The following is a 26402-nucleotide window of genomic DNA, read 5'->3' as shown; positions in this document are numbered from 1 at the left end:
CAGTTCTTCAACAGCTTTAATCAGCCTATGTGGCTGTTATAGACATCGTTTCTGATGGTGTTCACATATCAAAATGAGACTTCTTAATGACTGTGTGTAACAGTTGCTACATAGACACGTTAAACTGTTTCAATAAAATAAAAACAAGAGAAGCTGAAATTGTATTATCACTTGCCATAGCTTGATTGCTCTGCAGGTTTTTATTAGAGCTTGATACAGATTTTATTAGGTGAAAATGATCTTGTTTTTGCTTTGCAGCACAACTACCTTGCTCAGGTCACATCTAATATCTGGGGAACGAAATTTAAAATTGTGGGTTTGGCTGCTTTCCTACCAACTAACCTTGGTGCAGGTAAAAGTAAACTCTATTGATTTTTTGCATGTCAAGCTCTTTCTAACAAACAACAAACTTATGCCATATGATTCTTTTTAAGTGATCAAAAGACTTCTTTAACAGAGCACTTATTTTCTGTGGACAGTAGGAATTAGATTTTACAAAATTCACTAGAAAATCTAGAAATACAAGAACAATATGATCAATAAAATGTTAAAAGTCTCAGCTGTAATAAAAAGATTAATTAACAGTCAAGCCCAGACCTTTATTTTTACACTCTGTTTGAACAAAACCCAAACAAATAAAGAAAATTTTTGCAAGACAACTATAAAAATCGCAGAGTTTAAGTTACTGTAATAGAAATATTTTTAAAACTCAGATTTTAATAGTCATTTAACTACTCATTATACCAAAATAATGTTAAAAAAGCTCTTACAGCATCATGCTCAAGATTCTTCAAGTCGGTGCATAGCCTTATCATATGGTTCTCTTGCTGGAGCATCAGTAAATTGGTAGCTTTCATTACAAGTAGCAGTTGTCTAGTCTCTTGGCCTTCTTGTGTGTACGCCATTTCTCCCCGGGTAGTCCTGTTGAAAGGAAGAAGGCTAAGTAAAGAACAGCGTACCACCTAGCAGAACTGAGCTCTGAATTGAAATATTAGTTCAAGCATAGGAGTTTTACGAGCTCTTTGGAAAACTTATTTTTTCCTGTGTTGCGTTATATAGTTAGGTCAGGACTACGTAACGATGCCCTGGATGCAGAATTAGTTAAATAGATACCTTTTGTGGCTATATTGACTACTGTTGGACAAGAGATGGAGTCCCAACTACTGGGGAGAGGACCTTCTCTGGCCCATCCTCCAGGCAAAGGTTGTCTTCTCAGGATGTTGTCACCGTGGGGATAACCAGTGCTACTACTATAGGGCAGTGGCACCTTCTACTTAATAAAGTGTTATGGAAACCCTCAGGTTTGTTCCAGCCACTTTTTTTCCCAAGCAATTTAAAAATTTCTGACATCTGTATTTGCAATCTTTGTCAAAAGATAGTGTAAGAATAACCCTACAGGTTCAGACCAGATGTCATTCTAATTCTCTCATTATCAGTGAGAGACATGTAGAGAAGGATAGAAGTGTAGAGTAAGTGTGTGGTGATTCTTCCTTCAAATGTTCTCCCAGTCTCCAATGGTTTGTGTCCCAGGGACTTCCTGAGCCAGGAGGGGTTTCTTTGTGTTCAGTAACCCTCAACAGATTTTCTTCCTGAGAGCTTTCCAGTTTTCCCATAAACTCATGTAAGTTGGTAGCATCCTGTGGTGAAGAGTTCCAAAAGCAGAATGAAAAAATTATTTTCCTTCCGTAAAAGTAGATGTGAATACAAGATGAAGTAATTAATTATTTCTACAGATGATTTAAGTACAGAGATGCTACTTCTATTTAAAGAGCAATAGCTGAAAGAAACAAACTCTTTTATTCTGTTTATACAAAGTGTTAACATAGTGATTTGGCTAAGAATGGCCCATATATGCATTTGTTCATTAATACTTAAATAAAAATAATCATAACCCTTCTGTCTGCTTTGAATTGATTTTTTCTTAGCTTTCTTAGCTCTTTGTGTAACAGATTTTTTTTTTTTTTTTAATTTCTTGTTATACTCTTTCTCCAGTAATATATAAAACCAGTTTGCTGCATCTTCAGCCCAGGCAGATGACAATATATCTCCCAGAAGTGCGGAAGATTTCAATGGACTACATTAACCTGCCTGTCTTTAATCCAAATGTTTTCAGCGAAGACGAAGATGATTTACCAGGTAAGGAGGAGATAGAGGTCTGCCATGTTATGGGTTAAGCTAGATGGAGGACAGATCACTTGTGTCACTAGCCCCCTCTGGTAAACACACAAATCAAAATCCCTTAGTCTGATGGCATCCTGCAGAACTGAATTAGAGTAAGGCTAATATGTATTATGGACATCGTTTTCTAAAATGTGTGGAAAATACAATCCGTGTAAGTTTCAAGTTCATTGGAAAATTAATCATCTTCTATTTAGTTTGCTAAGAATTCTCCGTAGACCAAAGCCTTGCATTCTGCATCTTTGTAGGACAGGATTGTAATGTATTGGAAGCCCAAAAGGGTCCTTCTTGTGACCTGATGGCAGCAAAGCACAGCCTGCTGATAGGAGCTTGGATTGGAGGGCAGGTTCCCGTAAAACTCAGCCACCCTTTGAGAAGTGATAAATGCCCATTTGAATTTTTATCAATACCAAGTTTTACAGAGAGGCTAAAATAGTGAAGTAATCTATAAGGGGGATCAGGAAGAATGTCTCATTTCACTGAGATGTAAGGTAGCAGGAGATTCAAGCAGTGCAGGGAAGGCTTGGATGCAGGTGATGTGAACGTGGCCAGTAAAAGGGTTGGAAGTACTCAGGACCTCCTCCAATGAAAAAAAAAATCATGCCAATAAAATTAACAAATAATAGACAAGAAGATAAATTAATACATTTTCAGAATTTTCATATCAGTGAGGGATTCCCTTTGCCAGATCACAGGTTTTTAGAACTACAGAAGCGGCCATCATGCCAGTACCCTTCAAGGAGGAAGGAATGTGAGCACTGCAAAGCAATTAAAGGCTTGTGCTAGAGTCTATTGAAATAAATGGAAATAATCCCATTATTTCAGACCAAGGTTTTGACTGCTGAAAGCACCAAAGCTTGTGTCTGACCCAAGCATCAGAGTAGTCCTCTGGACTTCTAAGAAAACACTTGTGTGCTTAAAATGAAGCCCATTCTTTCACGATTTGGGGCTTGGCTTGCCTAATTTATGTCTACATGTTATTTACCTGTAAGATCTGAAGAAAACAATAGAGACATTGATGATCGTATATATATTATGCATAGGAAGCACTCAACATTTTTTATTACGAAACATGGTCCAAGCTGACAAAAAGTAATACAAAAACTAAATAGAAAAAGAAGGTTAATATAAAGTCTTCGCATCCCTTCCTGAAAATTGGATTAGATCTGCAATAACAATTCCTTTTATATTATTAAAAGAGCTGAAATAGTACTCAGAATTGCAGATTGGTGAACACCACATAAATAGGGGAAATTGTTAGAGAATTTTGTTACAGCTCTTTGAGAAGGCTAGTAAAAGAATCATACTACCCTGTCCTCCATAACAGCCTTCCTCTTCTTGTTCACTTTTTTCTTTCTAGTTTCTTCTGAAAATTCATTTCTGACTTAGCAAATGGAGGCTACTTAAATTTTCAAAAACATTTTTGGGGATATCCTTTCTTAAAGCCTGCATATAAAGGAAAAAAGTGCCATATACTAATGGGAAAAAATATTGCAGTGTAAATAGTGATGACATGTTAGATTAAAAAAAACATAGTAGAAAGCTGCACTTGGGCAGTGGAATATTAATAGTGAGGTACTCTTGGGACAGGTGTTTTTTAATGTAGTCAGTAAAGATTTGGCAAGGCAAATGGACAGTGAATTGATTTAACTTGCAAATTATGCAAACAAATCACTTAAAAACCATTGGAGAAATGAAAAAAATATTGGATTTAAACACTTTGGGATATTAAGCAACACTGTGACGAATGAAATTTTGCTTTATAAGGCACTTAATACCCATGACAGCAACATTCTGGGTTGCTCAAGCCAAGCTAACAATTAAACCTCAAGCTCTGGCGGATAAATTGCTAACCGGCAGGTATCAGGATGAAAGTGTGGCCTGCCAGTGGAGCACAGAACCACGCTGCCTTAGGGTCAGTTAAGTTTAGCTGTCGGTCGTCTTCTAAAGGAACGAACAGAACTACCATAAAAATTTGCCAGCATAGCCACAGACCTATCTGTACACCTACCACATTCATGACTGATGCTGATAAAAGCCTAATGTTATCGAAAATGTAATTACAGGTCATAGGTAGATGACTAGAATTTTAATTAGAAATTAATTAGGAACTGGGCAGTGGCTGGAGGAGTCCTGACTAATGGATCTCTTGCCTGATCTGGTCTTTCAAATCAGAGGTATCCACAGAATTTGGCACACTTAAACGATCCTGGATATTACTCTCGTCTCTTTTCCACCCATAAACCTGCTGATGCAACTCGCTTATCATTTTCCATGGATTTTTTTTATACAGGAAAACTAATGAAGAATCTGCAAGATTCTTGGGGGTTTTAATACAGTATTTGCTGTTTCCCCTCATTATTACATTTTGTTCCTTCTTATCTTGACGTCTGCACCTCTGCTTGGTTCCAGCGTTCTCATTTCCCTGCAGCACTCCAGCTTTTCAGTGGTAGTTCCTGTTAGAATCACTCTCACCGCTTTTTGCAAAAGGATTTGCAAGCATTTGAGCAAGCTCCATGCTTCTGCTTATAATCATCAGAATTGCTTCTTGCCTCACTGTCCCTTGTTCACCATCACCACGTGTGGGAAACTTTTCCTATATACATTTGCTTCTTTTCACATTTCTGATTGCAGCCTGTCCAAACACTGATGCTGAAGTTGCCCTGACTACAGTACCCACTTCTTGAATCTTTTTGGCTTCCCATCTATTTCCTCACATCTTTTCCTTACAAAACTTCTTTCAAGAACTTTTATAAGTTTTGCCTGTATTTCATTTCATCATATTCCTCTCTCTCTTTGTTTCATCTTCCTTCATTTTGTGTTATTAGTTGCTTTGTCACCCACTATACTCAAGAGTAATAATACTTCCCTTTTCCCAACTGTTATCTGTATTCTCCAGTTTTCCTAAGCTCATTGAGTCTGGGGACATTTTACTAGATACTACACAGTGCCTTCAGTGCAGATCTTAGATTTTCTTTTTGTTTTCCTCCACTTTTTCCTTTTTTTTTTTTTTGATGACAAAAAATGTTCAAGTCAAAACTCATAAGTGCTGTCAGATCAGGGCAGGCTTGAGGAGCATCATTTCATCTTCCTCCTGAAGCATGGCACAGTGACACCCAACTGGCTCTAGAGGGAGTCAGCCTGGGCTAGCGGGGACTTTTTTGTAGCAGCAGCCCTAGAGGAAGCCAGGAGGCCACGTTAGTGGTCCTAGGACTAGAGGCAAAGAAGAGATGGCAGCAGCCACAGGTGGATTTTCCTTTCTGTTGTTTGTTGATGTATTTATTATCAAAAAACTTCCCTGAAAACTAGTGAGTCCTGATTCAGCAAAACTTTTATTGATTTGAGTAGGAGTAGTTAAAATTGGCTGATAAGTGAATGGTAATTCAGACCCATCAGGGAAACTCCTTGCTCTGTGAAAGTCCGTGGCAATCATAGTGTAGACTGAAAGCGAGCTCTGAACTTTATCTCTGAAGCATCACTCCCAAGAAGTTACTTTAAAGTTGACCACCAGCTGTTACAATGGGAATCAGTGGAGACAGGCTGGCTTACTTGTTCAAACTAAGGTCTGATCCATTGATTTTGGGATCTGATAGCAGTCCATCCAAATGCAACAGAGCGCTTAAGCAAGGACATAAAGATAGCAGGTAGTTTAAAAAGTCAAAGGTAAAGTGGAATGCAGTAGAAAAGATGTGCAGTGTTTTTTTCTTCTAGCTAGCTTTAAAAAACAATTTCTCCCCAGTTTCTGAATTTTATGTCAACGCTGCCATGAAATTTTCCCGTTAAACATTTTTTAACAACCCGCATGTCTTCCACAAGTGCTGAAGAAAACCCAAAAATATGTGAAACTACTTCTGGAAAATTCCCTATTTTAGTGCCTGTTATCCAACCACTTGCCTAACCACTGCAGTCAGCAAAGGCTTGCGGCCCCTTGCACCTCTGGGCCCGGGGCTGGGGCAGCCCCACAGCACAGACCTCGCCACCGCTGTCACGTGCGAGGACCTCTGGGGCAGAGGAGGCCGAGGCGCGGGTCCCCCCATGGGGCAGCGGGTGCCATAAGGAGCACCTGGGGAACTACAGGCCTGTAGTTCCTGTGTAGGAACTGTCAGTCTGACCTTGGTGCTGGGGAATGTTATGGAGCAGATCATTTTGAGTGCCATCACGCGGCACATAGAGGGCAACCAAGTGATCAGGCCCAGTCATCATGGGTTTATGAAAGGCAGCTCCTGCTTGACTAACCTGATCTCCTTCTGTGACAAGGTGACCTGCTTCGTGGATGAGGGAAAGGTTGTGGGTGTTGTCTACCTACTAAAGCCTTTGACATTGTTTCCCACAGCATTCTCCTAGAGAAGCTGGCGGCTCACGGCCTAGACAGGTGCACTCTTCGCTGGGTAAAAAACTGGCTGGATGGCCGAGCCCAGAGAGTTGAGGTGAACGGAGTTAAATCCAGCTGGCGGCCGGTCACGAGCGGTGTTCCCCAGGGCTCAGTACTGGGGCCGGTCCTGTTCAATCTCTTTATCAAAGATCTGGACGAGGGGATCGAGTGCTCCCTCAGTCAGTTTGCAGACGACACCAAGCTGGGCGGGAGTGTTGATCTGCTGGAGGGTAGGAAGGCTCTGCAGAGGGACCTGGACAGGCTGGATCCATGGGCTGAGGCCAACTGTATGAGGTTCAACAAGGCCAAGTGCCGGGTCCTGCACTTGGGCCACAACAACCCCAGGCAACGCTACAGGCTTGGGGAAGAGTGCCTGGAAAGCTGCCCAGAGGAAAAGGACCTGGGGGTGCTGGCTGACAGCCGGCTGAACATGAGCCGGCAGTGTGCCCAGGTGGCCAAGAAGGCCAACGGCATCCTGGCCTGTATCAGAAATAGTGTGGCCAGCAGGAGCAGGGAGGTGATCGTGCCCCAGTACTCGGCACTGGTGAGGCCGCACCTCGAATCCTGTGTTCAGTTGTGGGCCCCTCACTACAAGAAGGACATGGAGGTGCTGGAGCGTGTCCAGAGAAGGGCAACGAAGCTGGTGAAGGGCCTGGAGCACAAGTCTTGTGAGGAGCGGCTGAGGGAACTGGGGTTGTTTAGCCTGGAGAAGAGGAGGCTGAGGGGAGACCTCATCACACTCTACAACTACTTGAAGGGAGGTTGTAGCGAGGTGGGTGTTGGTCTCTTCTCCCAAGCGATAGGATGAGAGGAAATGGCCTCAAGTTGTGGCAGGGGAAGTTTAGGTTGGCTATTAGGAAAAATTTCTTCACGGAAAGGGTTGTCAAGTCTTGGAACAGGCTGCCCAGGGAAGCAGTGGAGTCACCATCCCTGGAGGTATTTAAAAGACGTGTAGATGTGGTGCTTAGGGACATGGTTTAGTGGTGGACTTGGCAGTGCTAGGTTAACAGTTGGACTTGATGATCTTAGATGTCTTTTCCAACCTTAATGATTCTATGATTCTATGACACAATGTGTTGTTTGTTGCAGTGCCCGGCGCCCCCGGCGCCCCCGCCAGCAGCCCGCCGTGCACCGTCAACATCCCCATCGCCCCCATCCACAGCTCGGCCCAGGCCATGTCGCCCACACAGAGCATCGGCCTGGTCCAGTCGCTGCTGGCCAATCAGAATGTGCAGCTGGACGTGCTGGCCAATCCACCGGCGGAAGCGGTGGGCGAGGGGGCGGGGCCCTTCCCAGGGGTGCCAGGCCGCTTTCCTGGCCCTGGGGCAGGGGCGCTGGCTGGAGGGGAGCTGGGCCGCGCTGCCCCCGCGCCCCCTGCCCTCGCCCCGCCGCCCCCCGCGCCCTCTGCCATCACCCTGGCCGACCTGCGGGACCACAGTGACCGCGAGCACGAGCCCCTGCCCAAGGCCAAGACCCCGCGGCCAGGGCCGCAGCTGGTGGAAGGGGACACCGTCATCTTCGGGGCCGCCCAGGAGCTGCAGCTGAACAAGATGAACCCCCCACCGCCCTATCCTGGCACCATCCCTGCCGCACCAACCACTGCCCCGCCACCCCCGCCCGGCCCCCCGCAGCCACCCCTCGACCTCTGTCTGAAAAAGGGGGAGTTCTCCCTCTACCCAGCGGGGCACTACCAGACTCCCCTGGGGTACGAGCGAATAACGACCTTCGACAGCAGCGGGAACGTGGAGGAGGTGTGCCGGCCTCGCACCAGGATGCTCTGTGCCCAGAGCACCTACACCCTGCCGGGGCCCGGCAGCTCCGCCACCTTGCGCATCACCGCCGCTGAGAAGAAGATGCAGCAGCCCTGCACCAGTGCCACTCTGAACCGGCTCACGGTCCCCCGTTACTCCATCCCAACTGGGGACCCGCCGCCCTACCCTGACATCGCCAGCCAGCTGTCCCAAGGCAGAAGCATTGCGCAGAGGCTGGACAGCAGTATCATTCATGCAACTCTGCGGAGGAACAGCAGAGAGGCAGCCCTGAAAATGGCTCAGCTGGTGGATGGTCAGAGAGCCACCTTGCAACTTCCCCTGAAGGCCAAGAGCAGCGTTGTGACGGCACAGTACCAGCAGAGAGTACCCACCGCCTTGTACACCTGCAGCCAATGCAGCAGCAGTGGCGGCAGCAGCAACACAAGTGCTGGTGCTGTGGGCAACATCACTAGTGCCAACGCTAGTAGCAGCACTTCCAGTATTGGTGGCATGAGACCTGATCTGAGCACGGGGAGTGGCTCCCAGCACAGCTCTGTCATTGCTCACTCTGTCAGTACTTCACCTCTGGCCTCCCAGTCCTCCTACAGCTTGCTGAGCCCGCCTGACAATTCCCGTGACCGAGCAGATTATATCAACTCAGCCTTCACGGAGGATGAGGCCCTTTCTCAGCACTGTCCGGTGGAGAAATCAATACGGCATGTACCTGTGTCCTTGACGGAGGCTGCCCTCGGTGTAAAACGGCCACCACCGTACCAGTGGGACCCTTTGGTGAGTGAAGAGATATGGGTTCCTCAGGAAAGGACATCTCAGAGCTCAGTGCCCAACCCTCTAAAACCTACTCCTCTCATCATCGGTCAAGCTCAACATCTGGATATGTCTCGAGTGCCGTTTGTTTCCCCCAAGTCTCCAACCAGTCCCACTGCCACTTTCCAGACGAGTTATGGGGTTGGAGTACCTTACCCAGGAAGCTACAGTGCCCCTCCCCTTCAGGGAATGCAGCCCCCCTGCTCCCCCAAAGAAGCTCTGGCCCCAACGCAGTTTGCACAGCAGGAGCCCACAGTCGTGCTTCAGCCAGGTTATCCATCCAACCTCTCCTATTGCCCTTTGCCACCTATGTACCCAGGAAGTAGCGCCTGCTCTAGTTTACAGCTGCCACCCATCGCCTTGCACCCATGGAATTCCTACAGCACCTGCCCACCCGTACAGAACCCCCAGGGCACGTTGCCCCCCAAGCCGCTCCTCGTGGTAGAGAAGCCAGTGATGTCTCCCCCGCCGGCAGAGCTGCAGGGCCACGTGGGCACAGAGGTAATGGTGGAGACGGCAGACACCTTCCAGGAGGTGCTCTCCTTGACGGAAAGCCCTGTTCCTCAAAGGACGGACAAATTCGGCAAGAAGAGCCGGAAGCGCCTGGACAGTCGAGCCGAGGAAGGAAACGTGCAGGCTATCACCGAGGGCAAGGTCAAAAAGGAGGCAAGGACTCTGACCGACTTCAATTCGCTAATATCCAGCCCTCGTCTGGGGAGGGAGAAGAAGAAAGTCAAGAGCCAGAAAGACCAGCTGAAGTCCAAGAAGCTAAACAAGACGAACGAGTTTCAGGACAGTTCGGAGAGCGAGCCAGAGCTTTTTATCAGTGGGGATGAACTGATGAACCAGAGCCAGGGCAGCAAAAAGGGTTGGAAAACCAAAAGGAGTTTGAGGACAGCCAGTGAGCTGGACGAATTCAAGTGCCGGAAGGCCAGCGAGAAGGAGGATGGGAGACTGGGGAGCCAGGGCTTTGTGTACGTGATGGCCAACAAGCAGCCACTGTGGAACGAGGCTACGCAAGTCTACCAGCTGGACTTCGGAGGGCGGGTGACCCAGGAGTCGGCAAAAAACTTCCAAATTGAGCTGGAAGGACGACAGGTAGGAGGGGGCAGCACATGCAGGCTGAGATGGGGGACAGGGGGTGGGAAAGCCTTGCCAGAAATAAGCTGTGCCTCTCACGTGGCCGAGTGCCTCCCGCTTGTGTTAGCTGCTCCGTGGAAAAAAGGTTTGCCACATGGTTGATAAAAAACAGCCGTCAAAGGTCTAGATTCAGAATGGAGGGTGAATTTCAGTTATAAAAATATGTTTGGTCTTACTCCAGTTGGACATGGGAATAAGGGCCTCCTTTAGTCTCACTGGCTCTCACTTCTGAAGGTAGGTGGGTTTTGTAATAAAAACAACACATCTCCCCAACGGTAGCTGCATTTGCCGTAGGTGGTTCTGGATGGCAGCTAGCTGAATGAGCACTGCTCCCTTCTTGCGGTGCTCACAAAGGTTAGCCAGTCAGCAGATAGCAAAGGCAGAGATGATGGACAGGCAGTTAGATTCCCTCCATGCCAAAATTTCCCCTCATGGGTTACCAGGCCTCTCGGGCTGGTTCTTAATGCTAGGGGAAGGGAGGCACTGACCTTTCCCCAGAACAAGGGGCTTCTGAACCGCCCATGGGTAGAGGGGTTTGTGGATTGTTCAAAAAATCAAAACATTTAATTTTAGGCTCTCACCTTGTGTTACTACACCAACCCAGGCTATTAGTTGGTATCAATCAGCAAGACACTGGACTGAGATTCGGGAGACATACATTTATTTCCTTGTCCGGCTGTCCCATCTCTGTAAGTCACTTTTGATTTATTAAAGACATCAAGGCTCTCAACTCCCTCTGATTTAACTTGGGAGTTAGGTGTCTTAAATATCCAACATGCATGACCAGCGCTAGTCTCTTGCTTTTGTTTGTCTGTAACAACAGTTCATTAAAAAGGCAGTGATCAGAGCCGTTTATATCAACTTTCTTCTTCAGTTAAATGGCTGTGGATACGTGCCCGTGGACAGCTGTGTAAAATCACCCGGCCGCAGGTTTTGTTGGTGGGGGAACAAAGCCTTACGTGGTTTATACAGACAGCCTCCATTCTAGCTCAAGGAACTTCACTGTAGAGCAAATATGATCTGGGCTTCTGATGAAGCAAATGAAAAAGCAGTAATAATAGGCCAAACTTCAGATATTCCCTGCGGAATAACAATGAACAACCTGACTAGCCTTGCTTTACATTTTAAACAGCTCCCACTGCCCCTTTGCTGATTCATTCTTGTGTAATTATGTGCTGGTGAAGTTTATGCAAAGGAAAACAGAACTGCCAAGAGCATACAGCTTACTGGCTCTGAAGTGCTACGAGTCAGGAGAGTGGTTATTCCCCTTCCCTGAAAGGTCCCTTCTTTGAAAACAAAATCTGTTTTCCTGATGGGCTGATGATAGGATCTCTCCAAGGGAGAGAATGGTATTTTCCTGCAGGAAGCATGGTGCTGGTGTAACCCACATCTGCTGAAGTAATTGGTGACAATCTACTTACACCAATGCTGTACACAGTCTAGCATGTTTTAAAGCTCAGTTTACTTTATAGAGTCAAATATTGCAGTCAAATACTCTATACAAATAGTACTCTTACTCTTCTTTGGCATCATACCCCATTCTGTGAGTAGCCCCATTCATATTAGCTCAGTGTTCTTACAAAGGAGCAAAAACATTTCACTTTTATTCTTCTCTGGTTCCTTTTCTGTGGTTCAGTTTTTTTGACCTTGTTCTCTTTTTCCTTCTCTTCTCCTCTTCCCCTGCTTCCCAGGTGATGCAGTTTGGAAGGATTGATGGCAATGCTTACATTTTGGACTTTCAGTATCCATTTTCTGCAGTGCAAGCCTTTGCTGTTGCTCTGGCTAATGTGACTCAACGCCTGAAATGAACAAGCAGAGACTGGAGAGAGGAAAATGTTAACCTTCTCATAAAGTCCAAACCGGAAAATGTCAGGGCAGCCTGCTTTAGGTGTGCAGAGGTGCCTGGGAGTGAAGGCGGCAGTAAAACTGGAAAAGTCTCTTGGTGCCCAGCAGAAGGGCATTAACTCTAATCAGTCATGGGGTGGAGGGTGGGGGGCTGTTTTCTGTTTTGTTCGTTCGTTCGTTTGTTTGTTTTCAGGTGTTTTTTTTCTTTTTAAGCGTTGTGCTGGGTCTCAGAAAGAGCGAAGGGTTGAGAGCCATTCAGTGTTACGTGGAGAAGTGTGGCTTTTGGCTTGTTGTGGTGGTTCTGCCGTGTATGCTACAGTAGCTGATGTAAGCTCATAGGGGGATTAAAAAAGACTGCTCTTTTTGATAGACTGCCTTATATCATGCTGTTCTTTTTAAAACAGGGAACATAACTTTTTTTCTGGTCCAGTTTGTACTACTACTACTCTACTACTACTACATCAGTGATAGCAGCAAAAAAAGAAAACAAAGAAGCTATAATACTTGAAGACATGTGTTTCTTCTCTGATCTCTGATAAGTGAGCACCACAAGTTCCAAGGAGGCTTATGTAGGTCAATGTTTAATTTATAAATAATGATGTATTATTCAGAAGAGAAACAGTTGTTACCTATGGGTGGTTTGAAAACCCACTGTATCAAAGAAGTTGATGTCTGCTTGTTTTGTGTGCTGTTATTGGGGATAAACATCTTTCAGTAGGTGACAGAAGATAGAGGAGGAAATAATTACGAGCGTTGCTTCTTTTGTTGTTGGGGATAAACATCTTTCAGTAGGTGACAGAAAATAGGGGAGGAGATAACTATGAGCATTGCTTTTTTGTTCCATATTGATCAGCAGTATTGTCCAATTTGGCCTGTAGTTGGGAGAAGTACAGTGTGACCAGATGTACCTCTGAGGCCACGCCTGTACATGCTCCTCATTTAAATGTGTTTACACTTCATAAACAAAGTCTTTCAGGTGAATGAGAAGGCCCCGTGTATTCAGTCTTCTTATGTATTCAGTATGAATCAAGTTCTACAACAGTGAATTAGGAAGGAGACAGAAGTATAGCAAGTCATTACAGGAAGCAATTTCATCAGGAACGCAATTTCATTACAGGAAACAACATCATGGCTGGCTGGAGAACAAATGACTTGAAAGAGGAAGGAAAAATTGGACAGAATCATCCCTTTTATCACCTTGCTACTTGAGTAGTCTTTGTGGCTGTGGTTTGAGAATATAATGCTCCAGCTAAGAGTGGGAAGCCGAAGTTTACATGGAGTGTTACGGAGGAAGGCTTAATAACTGTAGCATGATGCTCTGCAGTTCTTTCTGGTGGACATGCAGACCTGTTGAGTATTTCAGAAGGGTTGCTTGCACAGAAGAGTTTCTGTGTTGTCCATGTGTTGTGCACATATTTTTTTGCTTTCTCTCTTTCCTCCTTGCCTGCATTTTGCTACAGAATATGTTTTGATATGGAAGTAGTTTCCCCAGTAATACACAAAACCCAAAATTATTCATGTAATTATTTGGACATTAGATTACAAAACGTAACTGCAGATTTCCTTCAGAAATTACTCTTTTGAAGTGCAAGGCACACTGAGAAAGATCTTTTGGTAGAGGTGTTGATGGCTGCTTTGTCTTTGTCTTTCATCCACAGTTTAACTTCTTACATGAAAAACTCAGTGCAACTTAAGATGAATAGGCGTGATTTTCTCTCTTTGCTTTTCTTAAATCCTAATGGTAGGGCAGATGTGTGTTGCATTTGATTCGTTCTAGAGGAACATATCACATAAGATGAGACCCTGCTGTAGTAGAAGTTACCAACATGCAGTCAGCTTATAACTTCGGCTCTGCTGAGGCTTCTAGAGCTGTGCAGCACAGAGGGAGTAATGCCAGTCAGAGAGGAGTTTTGAGAGTTGCCAAGGGAGATGGCGAGGCAGATCATCCATAGGTAATGTCCTGCAGGGTAAGTCCAGGAAAAACCACCTGCAAGACAGTTTTGTTGGAGAGAGGAAGCAGAGGTAGGAAGGAAGGAGGGGGGAAGTAGATGGTACCATGCCTGTATTATCCCAAAGCTCAGCAGCTTCTGCTTGCATGTGGGAGTGGTCAGGCACAACATTTCCCTTGGCATCTAGTAGATTGTTGTCTGGTTTAATTAATTAATTTTGTTGAATTTCCATCAGTTGTCTGGGCCTATTTGTATTCTTTCTCACGTGCATGATTTATTCAGCACTTTGAGTGCCTGTATGTATAATGTGTGTGGAACAGAGGAACCAAAATGGATTTGGTTCTGGGCCCTTTAAAATCAATGGAAGTGTTTCCCTTGGATTTTTGTGGAGGAAGTGCTATTAAGCCCTTCATCTGTATTGAGTTATATGCTGTACGAACAGTAGGTTGAATTCTCAGTCCACTGATTCCAATACACAAGGAGGAAAGTTGGTGGATCAGAGTCCTCACCTGCCCTAAGGTCTGCGCTAACCAGTCATACCCTAATTAGAGTATAACAGGCACACACTGAACACCATAAGAGAAGAAACATACCATGGCTGGCTTGCTTGCTTGCTGATGGAAGGGCCACTCAGTCACATGTTAGAAATCTTCAGTTGGAAGGAACATCACCTGTAGTTTTAAGCCAAAATTCGTATTACGTGGAAACAACATGAATGTTTTTTCTGAACAAAATAAATAGGACTTCTGTGTGCAGTTTCTTTAACCTTCCAGGGAACAGTATTCCTCTTCGCTTGGTTCGTTGCCAAATTTTTCCAGTTATCAGCAGTTTTATGCTAATGGAGAACCAAGAAATGAAACCCGATACAACAAGTAGCAGAGTTAGTAATTTGATTTCATTGGCCCAGCTCATAATTGCATCCTTCTGATGGCACTTACAAAGAGCCTTGGCACAGAATAGACCTGGTTTCTGCCCCAGCAAAGCACAAGGAATAATTATCAAAAATTAGGAAAATAAATGCAATTTCCAACATCCTTCCCATCTACTTGTCAGAAAATCCTATGGGATAAGATAATCTTTTATCTTTTTGAAAATAATTTAACAGAGTCCCTTTAACTGCAGATTTTAATGGCGTAGAGAATACCCAGTATTAGAGAGAAAAAATACTCTCAAATATATAGAATTTTAATGAAAGGAATGGGAATTATGTAAATATCTGAGTGTGCAGCTGGATCCTAAATTATACAAAGAACAAGTGAAAGTGACAGTTGTTTTATTTTTCATTGAGATACAATGTAGATAACAAATTTAAAAGCCTCCTCCAAAATAATCACTTAAATCCTGAAGATCGCTATTGCATTCAGCCAAAAGATAGATGTTACATTTTATATTTCATTAGTAAAACCCAGGTTTTCTGTAGATAACTAAGTTCTTCTAGGAAGAATGTAGCAAAGTGTTCAGAAGTATCTAGTTCTTTTATACATACAGTAATTTCCAGTAGTAAAGTATGTTTTTTCCAAAGCTTTTTTTTAGTTGTGCAATAATTGTGACAGTCTAGGGAGTTTGTGGGGTTTTTGTTGGGGGGTTTTTTTGTGTTTTTTTTTTTTTTTAGGGAGTTTTGAGTGGTTTTTTAAAGATAATTTAATGCAGATTTCCTGTTAATGTCCAAAAGACAAATTATTTATCTTGCGTAATGTAATAAGTGATTTAGGGATTATTTTATTACTATGTATCAGTGAGTTATACACACTTTCTTATTTATATGTAAAGAGCATCTTTGTAAGTAATTGTTCGCTAGCAGTATGTTTTGCTGCAAGAAGTTAAAAATGCATATAGGAAGACCTGTTTTTGCTGGATAGTATGCAAATTTTCATAATGCGGGCAGGCAAAAATATTTTTTTGGCAGCTGAACACAGTGAGTTTGCTATGGAGGACTGTGTAGACTACAAAGAGTGTAGATGACTTCTTTGGGACCTGCACAAACCTGTCCTTCTCCACTGTTTTCCTCCTTTGTTTCTAACTATGTATTTCACTTGAGAGTGGTTTTAAAAATACAAGGCTTGATTTGCTTTCCCTCTTCTTAGTACAGTGCTTTTTCTTGAGATATAAAATAAGGTGGCTTACGTGGTAAAAGAGGGTATAACTATATAGGCTCAGTTTGTAAGAAGTTCATTGCATAGTTTAGTAGGGTTTGGCAATGGCGTAATTCAGTGCTATGCAGAGATACAAGCAAACTAGCTTGGAATAAGCTATCTGAGGCACAAGAAATGTGTAGCAGTAGATGCATTTTCCTCTGCTCAGAGTAATAATACTCCTCCTTCAGCTGGGCGCAGCTGATTCCAACACAGCCATAGTGCTTCTGATACCTGAGCTAGCGCTGCACAGAGCTGATGGAGCTGAGTGCTGACACTGCCTGCCGCAGCTTTGCCTCTTCAGGATGCTCCGTCGGAGACCTGGTGGAGCAGGCGTTCCTCCACTCGTCCTTCTAGGTCTGCAGGGCTTGGGCTGCAGCAGCCTTGGGCAGAGAAAGCCCCGATGCCAGCCAGTGGCCATGGTGGCCATTTGAAGTCAGAATCTGCTCCACTGGAGTTGCAAAGGGATGCAACAGAGAACCTGATTCTTTTGAAAAAATATGACTGATATCCTCGAAATGCAGGTCCTAACAGAGTCTAAAAATTGATACTTAAAGTCTGGTATGAAGTGCACTATGCATGGAGTGGCAAATTTTAGCTTGAAACAGCAAGAATATCACGTTTCTGCAACACCCTGGGAAACTATGAGAAGGAGGGGGGTGAAAGAGATAAAAAAGGAATTATCACGTTAATAGTTTTGCACTCAGTTCCAGAGGTGGCAGTAACATGTGCCATGGGCTGCCTGAATATTGGTTGTATGACAGTAAATCTGTACACAGGTTCATCTCAGTTGGATAAACTTTCTGTGATGCAACCACAAGTAAAACAGTTCCACATTTCTCTCTCCAGTTTTGTTCCATTGTTTTTATGAAGATGCTTGAAGGTGTACAGGTATCAGACAAAGATACCTGACTTTGCTGAAGCCTTGAGCCTAGACTTCCTGTAGGTCCAGGCTTTCCTTGATGTGTCTTTTTAGTGTCCTCTCAGAAATTCCAAACAGATTTCAGAGCTTGCCTGATTGTTGCCTCAGACAATTTCTGTGCATTTGCTTTTTGCAGCCTGATGAGTATGATCCTATGTTATCTCGGTGCCCTGTTAACCTGTCAGAAACAGTTCAAATCCTCATACGAAGAGAGCAACACATGCAAAAACTGATTTGATTGAGAGAAAGGGGAGAGAAGACAGAGTAAGTTTTCACTAGCTTTTAAGAATGTGTTTCACAGAGCAGCAGTTTGGAAATTGCACATTTCTGCAGAACCCAAACCACTCCAGACCAGTAAATCTGACTTGGAGATTCGTAACAGATGAGTTATTTGCATGGCATGCTGACAAAGGGCCAACTTCTACCCTCACTACATGGTTACACCAAGATACATAAGAGAATAGAATCCAACCCAAAACGTACTTTCCCATTACTATGTGATTATAAAGTAAGAATGACTTACATGACCCATCTATGCACTTAAGAAAATTACAAAGCGTTAACCAACAGCTATATTGACAGTTCCGTATAACCCCCCTGAAGTATGCTAGAAGTAAAATCCTGGCCACAGAGTAGTCATTCAGATTTTTGCCTTTTATTCCCATTTCTAGGATTCCATCGCAGGAGAGCAGGCTGTTTATGTTATTTAGAGATTGGCATAATGGTTTTCCCAGTATAAGAGAGCAAATGTTATCATACTGCTGACAAAAACGGAAAAATTCTGGTAGATGAATTTTTTCATTTTCAAGTCCCTTCACCTTCAAGGCAAGCACAATCCTCCATCAGCAAATACCAGTTTAGAGTCCTGCTACCCTCAGGAGTAGTCTGCAGGTAGGCACCACAGGTCCTCTTTGCAGGATTGGAATTTACATGCACCATTTTCGAAGGAATAAGATTAATTACTACTTGTGAACAATGGGCTATGTGAATTATTTTATCTTTGTATTTATTTAGTTTTCTTCTAAAAAAATCCTGCAGAGAAGTTTTAAGATTAAAAGGCTCAGCTTTGTGTGTTGCCTGATATCTCTGAAGATGTATCAGGAGATAATTTCTTTGGGCAGTTTGATTGTTGCTGCAACTAGAAAATTAGATTTTTAAGACAAAAGCAATTTACCAAATAAAAGAATGAAATAGGATTCAGTGAAGCAATTCTTGCTAAGAAAATTAAAAACTTCACCCTTCAACTTTTGATTTTGCAAATGGATCTATAATGAGAAATTGTGCTTCAAGGCAAACAGATTGTTGTGGAGCACTATGCAAGTACACAGGTTTGCTGACCCAGAGCTGACTGCAGGATCAAAACAACATGATTTTGTGAGACTTAAAATTAAATAAATGAAAACACCAAATACTTACCTATCCAGAGCATTCAATGAAAAAAATAGATGGTATGATGTTAAAGCCTGCCAGTTTATTCTTAATCCTTGCCCTTCAGTTTACATTATTACAAATTTAAAAATATGATCTGATTCAGCAATTCTGAATCCTGACAAATATTGTCTATTTGTGGAATGTTTATCTTACCGGCCAAGTAGATGGTTTAAGATGTGGATTAAGATTAAAGTAATAATAAAAGAGAAACATTTTTGAACAGTGTGCAGACACCTGAGTTTCAAGTATTTCATTGGAATAGTGCTCGGCTTGTAATTCCTACCTGTGTTGTTTCAAACTATTTGTTCAGAACCTTCCTAATTTTCCCTTTGTTTCTTTTGTTTGCTTGATACATGTTTTGCCTTTGGTTGCCTTTCGTTTCACTATTTCTGCATTCGCTGCTTCTTTTTATTTTTGTGTGTTGTGCATTTGGGGAAGGGTATGTCTGTTCAAGATCTCGTTGTTTATTGTAGATAAAATATATGGTGTTGTGGAATAGCATGGGGATGCATTTGATTGAAAAGGCACTGCAGTGTTTCCTGAAAAAGAAGGAGAGTTGCATTTGTTTATAAATGCATTATTTTGGTACTATAACTTTGAACATGATTTTGGATTTTTTTTCTTTTTATTTAATGAGCATATAGTCATGCAGGTGCATGCATTCTTAAGCTAGCAAGCCCAGCATGTTTTTCTTAAGGCTTTTGAAAATTTGGTACACAATTTGTGTACTTTTACATACCTATACTATTTTTTAAACATATTTTTTGGAATCTCAAGTTTTCTTTTTTTTTCTCCTCAGCATACCTGGTTTCCATTGTACTTAAAAACTACCGTGATTTGCCTCTCCTTTTATGTATCTTGTGTAATAGATTTTGCAGGAGGTGCCTAGAAAGCATTGTTGGTTTCCCTATAAAAATGTGGTTTGTCCAAATTCTTTACTGTCTTCATGATTGAGAGATGGACTGATTGCCCTATTTTTCCTTGATGATTTGGAGTTGTAAGAGTTGTCCAGCTGTTGCTTAATAAAATTTTGCAGACTAGAAAATTCCTGACTTGTTCTTGTTGCATTCTGCATCTTGTCAAGCACCTTAAATACTTTTAAAGGAGATGACAAATCTGTGCTGGAACGACCTGAATAATAAATAGCCAGATGCCATTATGCTTTCTCTTTTCAATAACTGTATCTGCAATTTCCACTGAACGTGATGCGTGTACCAGCCCATCATACTTTGTGTCATTCATATGGGAGGATGGATGGCAAAGATTTCATCGTAACGATGTTCCTATCTGCCTGGATATCAGCTGATTCTTCTGCTATTTCTCCTCTGCTTACTTTCCTTTTTAAGGAAACTACCTTTGGGATTTGTGGTACTTCTCATTTTGTCATTGATATACCAGAACCTTTAACATTACCACAAAAGATTCCTCTTTCCTGTCATCTTTAATAACAGAATAAAATGCTGTGATGGCCAGTGTTCTTTCTCTGGTTTTTAACTAAAATAAGCATTCTGGGGGCTGAGGAAATAAAAAAAGTAGTGAAGTAGCTTACCTTGCATAATAAACATGCAAGCTCTGGCACAAACGAGAGAATCCTGGCATGGATCCTCATAATGGACCCAGGTTACTGGTGAAGTTTTGCAGGGGTCTGTGCTGGATCCTCATCTGTTCACCATATTCATGGGTGGCCTTGAAAGTTTGAACATTGAGCTACAAAGTTTACTGATGAGATAAAGTTATTCAAAATAGTAAAGGCAATGGCCAATCATCAATAATCTCAAAAGTCTTTATGAAACTTGGCAATAAAATGGCAGGTGAAACTCAGTATAGGTAAATGTAAAGTGGTACACATGGGGAAACAAAACAGTTCTAATTTCACATTTGCGGTAATGGCCTCAGAATTGACCTCTACTACTCAGAAGAGACCTCTGAGAGTTTGATAGATGGCTCTCTGAAAACATCAGGTTGGTGCTCAGCAGCAGTCAAAAGAAGAAAATAAAATATCAGTAACGTTTAGGAAAAGAACTGACAGCAAAGCAGAAAATACAGGGTCATTGTATAAAACTGTGGTCGCCACACTTTGCATACTGTGCAGTACTTGTCCCCTTGTCTTAGAAAAGGTAGATTAGATCTAGAGAAGATTCACAGCAGAGCAACAAGGATGATCAAAGGTATAAATTAACTTCTACGTGAGGAATAACTGCGAAGGCTAGGGCTCTGCGAAGGGTAGGCTCAGCAGGAGTAGGGAGGTGATCGTGCCCCTGTACTCGGCACTGGTGAGGCTGCACCTCAAATCCTGTGTTCAGTTCTGGGCCCCTCACTACAAGAAGGACATGGAGGTGCTGGAGCGTGTCCAGAGGAGGGCAACGAAGCTGGTGAAGGGCCTGGAGCGCAAGTCTTCTGAGGAGCGGCTGAGGGAACTGGGGTTGTTTAGCCTGGAGAAGAGGAGGCTGAGGGGAGACCTCATCGCGCTCTACAACTACCTGAAAGGAGGTTGTAGCGAGGTGAGTGTTGGTCTCTTCTGCCAAGTAACTAGCGATAGGACAAGAGGAAATGGCCTCAAGTTGCACCGAGGGAGGTTTAGATTGGACATTAGGAGAAATTTCTTTACTGAAAGAGTGGTCAGGCCTTGGAACAGGCTGCCCAGGGAAGTGGTGGAGTCACCATCCCTGGAGGTATTTAAAAGACGTGTAGATGAGGCCCTTAGGGACATGGTGTAGTGGGCATGGTGTGTTGGGTTGACGGTTGGACACGATGATCTTAGAGGTCTTTTCCAACCTGTATGATTCTATGATTCTTCAGCCTGGAAAAGAGATGGCTTAAAGGGGTTGCTAGAGAGCCACCAAAACAGGAGTAATGTGGAAAGATGGGTAGGGATTGTCTGTTGATTGTCTCTTACTGCAGAAAAACTAGGGACTATAAAATGAAAATGAAGTGAAATAATACTGAGGCAGGATATCAAACAAAAGGAGGTGGTTCTTCAAGGAGGTGAGTAGCAGACTGCTTTGCCGAAGGATGCTGTGATACAAGAAGTTTACAAGAATTCAAGCAAGACTGGAAAAGCGCATGAAAGAGAGATCCATTGGGACACTAAACAAACTACAACAGGGGCAGAAGGTTCTGTGAACTAAAAATAGTCAGGCTGGGAGAGTATTAGGGGAAATACTATATGAATTTTCTCTGTTCTTGCTCTTCCCAAGGGATCTGCAAATGGCTACTGTAGGAGAAAAAACACTAAGCTTAAATGGATTCTCACTGCGAACCAGCGTTGCCAGCATTTCTAAAACAAGCTTAAACCTGGAGTGGCAGCCTCTGGGAATGAGGAGAAGGGGGAGGATTCCCAACCTGGTGTCTGAACGCTTTGCACTGCAACTGTGAAAAGTCGTCTTCTAGCATCAGCACTGCTCAGGGAATGAGTGCTGGGGATTTGCCAACATTCATGAAGTCTCCTTTAGCTCTAGATGACTTTACAGGTGAAATTAAAATTCTACTAAAATACAGAAATTACAAAATTAGTTGTTAAGTTTGGAGACAGAGGAGTGGAACAGCAATATAGCTTCTATCATGGCACTCTGCTTTGGCCTTGTGCTGTTTTGCTTTTTGCTTTGGCTGGTTTCAGTGTTTCCCTGAGCTAGTAACTGGCCAGGTGAACTAAGCTGATTCATGCAATTTCCTTTTAGATCGGGATTCCAGCAGTTTTCAGGTTTTTCCTTCTTTGTAGGGTACTGACTTAAAATACAGTCATCATCTGCTTCCCTGCCCTTTTTTAGTGTCAATTTGGGGGGTTCTGTCAGCTACAGCACTGGTGATTGATTCAATCAGGGTAACAATCTGTTTACTCCTTTGCTCATGGAACTGAGCTACTGCAGTTTGGTTTGTTGTTCTGGAAGATCGTTTTTGGAAAGCCCCTCTCTGCTGGGTGCAACCAGCTAAATTTAACACATGTAGTCACTTGTAGTTTGTAAATAAACTTCAAATTTGCTGCATCCCCTTCTGTACATGTCAGTACAGAAATGTGGCTAAATGAAAACACTGGAGCTGTAACTAGCTCTTGAGAGAGGAGGCATGAAAGGAAGCAAACAGATCTGGGGAGGTGGCTTGTTCGGGGGAGATGACTACTGAGACATGCCTGCCTGGAAATGGCAGGTGACCCAAATGCAAAATTTATCAATTAACAGGGGCTACAGTAAACAAAGAGTGAGCATTCAGGAAAATATCCTAGAAAGATTCCTGTGACCGTTTTCTTGCCTCGTAGAGGGATTAATAGCATTTACTTGTCCTTTTTTGTATATGGTGGTGGTTGTTGTTGATAATAGTGCTATCTTATTTTTATGATTTAGATGAATACAAGGGCTATTTTTGCCCAGTGCCCTCTATCTATGCTGCCTGGTTTAGAGGTCAGAAGGACATGTGCAGACAGTGAGGGAACAATATTTAAGCAGAGGCTTTTTAAAGAGAAACTGAGAATACAGCAGCTATACATATACTTCAGCTTGTATATATGATTTGATAAGTACTAGCTAGATCATGAGCTTTTTCACCAAGACAGGTTATTGTTGATGTTCTCTGGTCAATGGCATATTCCATTTTTTATTGGCATTACTACCAAAATCACTATCAATGGTAAAATAGCAGTCTTTACTTACTGCTAATTTTTTCAATAGCAGCCCAATTTTCAATATGCAATCTTAATGGGATACACTCAGGAGCTAAGTAGTTACCTAGTTGTGAAGGAGTTGTACACGATTAGAAAAAAAAAAAACCTGGAGCACTTCATACCAATCGAGATTCATCTCAGACCTTTCATCTCGCGCCTCATCCATTATAGCTGTGTATTGCATATTCTCATTTTCTGTTCTGTTTAAAACAGACACATTTCAAATCTTTTTTTGTCTGATCAAAGGGAAACCTATTCATCTGGGGGAATGTTTTGCTTTGTTGCGTTGCCTGATATTTTTATCCTTTCCAACTGTTCCACATTTTCTTCCATTTCTCGCTTCCCCCCGGATAAGGAGGAAAGTTAGATTTGAACTGCAGTAAGTAACATTTCTTTGTTCTCTTTTCTCATTGCACTCTGTGGTGATAGTCCTCTCTCTTAAGAGTAGCTTTGTGCCTTTGTTGCACAGTTTTGGTGAGATTAATTTCTTCCTTTTCCTTTCAAAGCCATTTAGGACTGTTTTACTTTTTTGCAATCTGAAAGGATGTTTATTTTAGACAAGAGTCTATATGAGGCAGTTATAGCAAAGGGAAGATACTAAAGATGATTTAAACGTCATGGAGTCTTCTAATTGCCTCACGCGGAGGCAGCCAAATGCAGTCTCATCTTCAGAAGTCATGCAACTGTGATTTGACTTCTAAGTGACTTCTCTATCTCATTTTATGATGCTTTCTAATGAGGGAAGCATCCTTGTTTTCAGCAGATCTATGAACATACCTTAAGATTTTTCTCCTTGAGCTGGTGTGGTAGCTAGTGTAATCTGAGGGGGCAAACATTCATTTTGACAGGCTTTATTTGTATGGCTTAGAGAGTCATTAAAACCAAGATTCCAGTTTTGTTCATAAATCCACTGCTAGTATTCCTATTTATATGATACTAATAATTTTACATGCAGCTTATAAAACAAACAGGTTTTAGCAGATTTGAATTGTGTCTGATCAATAGAACGTATCAGTGGGTGTGAAAAAAGAGTGGACATCTTTCAAAAAACCGTGGCATATGTATAATGCACACTGGAAGTTCTGCCATGAACTTCAGAAGTTCCAGGTGCTGATGAAGTGTCCCCTCAGGCCATAAATTGAGAGAGCATCCTTTGGAGAGCTGCCAGAATCCACAATTGGATTCCACTTCTGGAGATCATGGAAAACTCGAGTGAGAGTAAAATGCATCACACTGAGTATCGTCAGAAGTACTGCAGTATGTTATGATGAAAAAGCTGACCGAAGAGCAAGGCAATAGCAATTGAGAAAGGAGAGGCTTCTGGGAAGTCAGTGAAGCTGTCGGGAGTGGATCAGCAGCATATGAGACAGAATGTATCTTACTTCAGAAGAAGTAAGGACAAAACTCATGAGCTGTTGCATTAGTGTAAATCACTTATATTCAGATTTATCAATGCAAAATGTACAATGATGATCTTCCGTGCCATCATTACTAGCAAGGTAGAGGCTGTGGAAACTTTTTTTTTGCAGAAATTGTTACCGTGTGAATATTAAATATGAAGAGAATCAAAATAAAATTTTTGAAGATGGTGAGAATTATGATCTAAAATTAAATATGCTGAAATAGAAAATATTGCATACTAAAAGCCATTTGCATCCGTTAGGAAAATATCTTTATTTGTCCAAATTGTTCATTTGTCCAAATTGTTCATTTGACAATGAACAACCTCATAGCAAGATTGCTTGCATCTGTGACATTACAAGCAAGCCAATGAAGAAAAGATCGAAGAAATGCAGGTGTCCTAAGCTGGAGGTCAGGTCCAAAAGACCAAAACATGGAATTCATGAAGGTAAAGTGATATTTTTCATGTTCCCAAAGTTGTTGCGTTAATCTACATGTGTAGATTACTCAGTGCAAGAGACAAAGTTGAAAACAATTTACTCAAAAGAACAGATGTTTAAAATGGTTTGAGTAGTTTTACAGACAACTGATGATGTCAAGTGTCTTTAAATTGGATCTCTACATTCTTTTGGAAGAATCTTAGTGTAGCAGGCAATTGAGAAGTAATCAGCTGAAGAGATTCAAAGAACAGGATGTACAACGGAATTTACTCTCAAAATAGTTAAGTTAGGTGGTAATTACATGCATGAGTTAGTAATCATACGAAACAACTGACAGCCATGATTTAACGCATTAATTTCAAGATAACTCATGAAGACCTGTAAGTACATTGACTTTAAAATATCGGGTAGTGTTGAAGCTGTTTGAAAAGATTGAGAGCACTAGATAAATGCAGTCGGTGCTAATGAGGCAGATGCTGTCAGTCCGTTAACTGCTTGACCAATTTCCATTCTGATTTTGTTGATAACCTATTAAAGTATGTAAAGTTAAGGAAGAAGTACATAATGATGTCAGGAGGAATTGTTTTAGAAGTGATTCACCTTCATAGAAACATTATGACTGGATGTCCGAGTAGAAATTTAAGATGTTTTCAAGTACCAACAGAAAGAATGGAGTTGGAAAGTGCTCAGGAAAGGATGTTGGAGGAATTTGTTAGGACAAATATTAATTGTTGTGCAACACAGAGAGCCAAAGGAGTCCCTGTGTATTCCCTGGGCACTGGCGACATTGGATGGGTTACAAGTGTGACTCCTACTGAGACCATCATTGTCTCTGTTACTACAGAATGAATTTAATCCAAAGAAGGAACAGTGTTAACTAGGCATTGACTTCACCAGGTCATTAGCACTACCAAATGATACAGAGGCTGCAAAATTTATCTAATGTTTGATATTTCCAGAAGATGACAAAAAAAGGTGCAGAGAGAGCAACAGAGGATCCAAAGCAAGTATTCATTTCAACAACAGAACTGTGTACAATGGAGAAAGGCCTCATCAAATTCATGGCAGAAGAGAGTAAGTTTATGTGATAAATTCTCCATGTCATAAATGAGTCCCTGAGCTAATCAGTGACTTGAAAAAACCTCAGACTTAATAAATTCTCTTATGAAAAGCTGGTGGACTTTTTTGCATGCAGTCTGTGCCTCAAGTCATGGATACAAATCAGCCACAGTTACCCCTGAGGACATAACTGTTCTTGAGCTTAGCCTTGGATGCAGCAATTTTATATCTTGCCCAGAATATCAGATGATTGGAACACAAGCCTGGACAAGATTCATAGGCATCCATGAAGTCGAATGCTCC

General features: G+C 42.5%; 1 protein-coding gene across 1 annotated transcript in view; it reads left to right on the top strand.

The window, feature by feature from the left end:
- The window catches only part of TULP4 (TUB like protein 4), a 131046-nt gene extending 111161 nt beyond the window's left edge, over window positions 1-19885 (top strand). The window contains exons 11-14 of the mRNA XM_075146043.1: window positions 259-352; window positions 1993-2136; window positions 7640-10224; window positions 11958-19885. Of these exons, the coding sequence (XP_075002144.1) occupies window positions 259-352; window positions 1993-2136; window positions 7640-10224; window positions 11958-12074 (2940 nt within the window). The 3' untranslated portion in view covers window positions 12075-19885. The remainder of the gene's footprint in view (window positions 1-258; window positions 353-1992; window positions 2137-7639; window positions 10225-11957) is intronic.
- The last annotated feature ends 6517 nt before the right edge of the window (window positions 19886-26402 follow it).

Source organism: Calonectris borealis, chromosome 3 (assembly GCF_964195595.1).
Source record: "Calonectris borealis chromosome 3, bCalBor7.hap1.2, whole genome shotgun sequence".
Taxonomy (NCBI): Eukaryota; Metazoa; Chordata; class Aves; order Procellariiformes; family Procellariidae; genus Calonectris; species Calonectris borealis.
The sequence above is the reverse complement of the archived record's forward strand: the minus strand, read 5'-3'. Positions and strand labels throughout refer to the sequence as shown.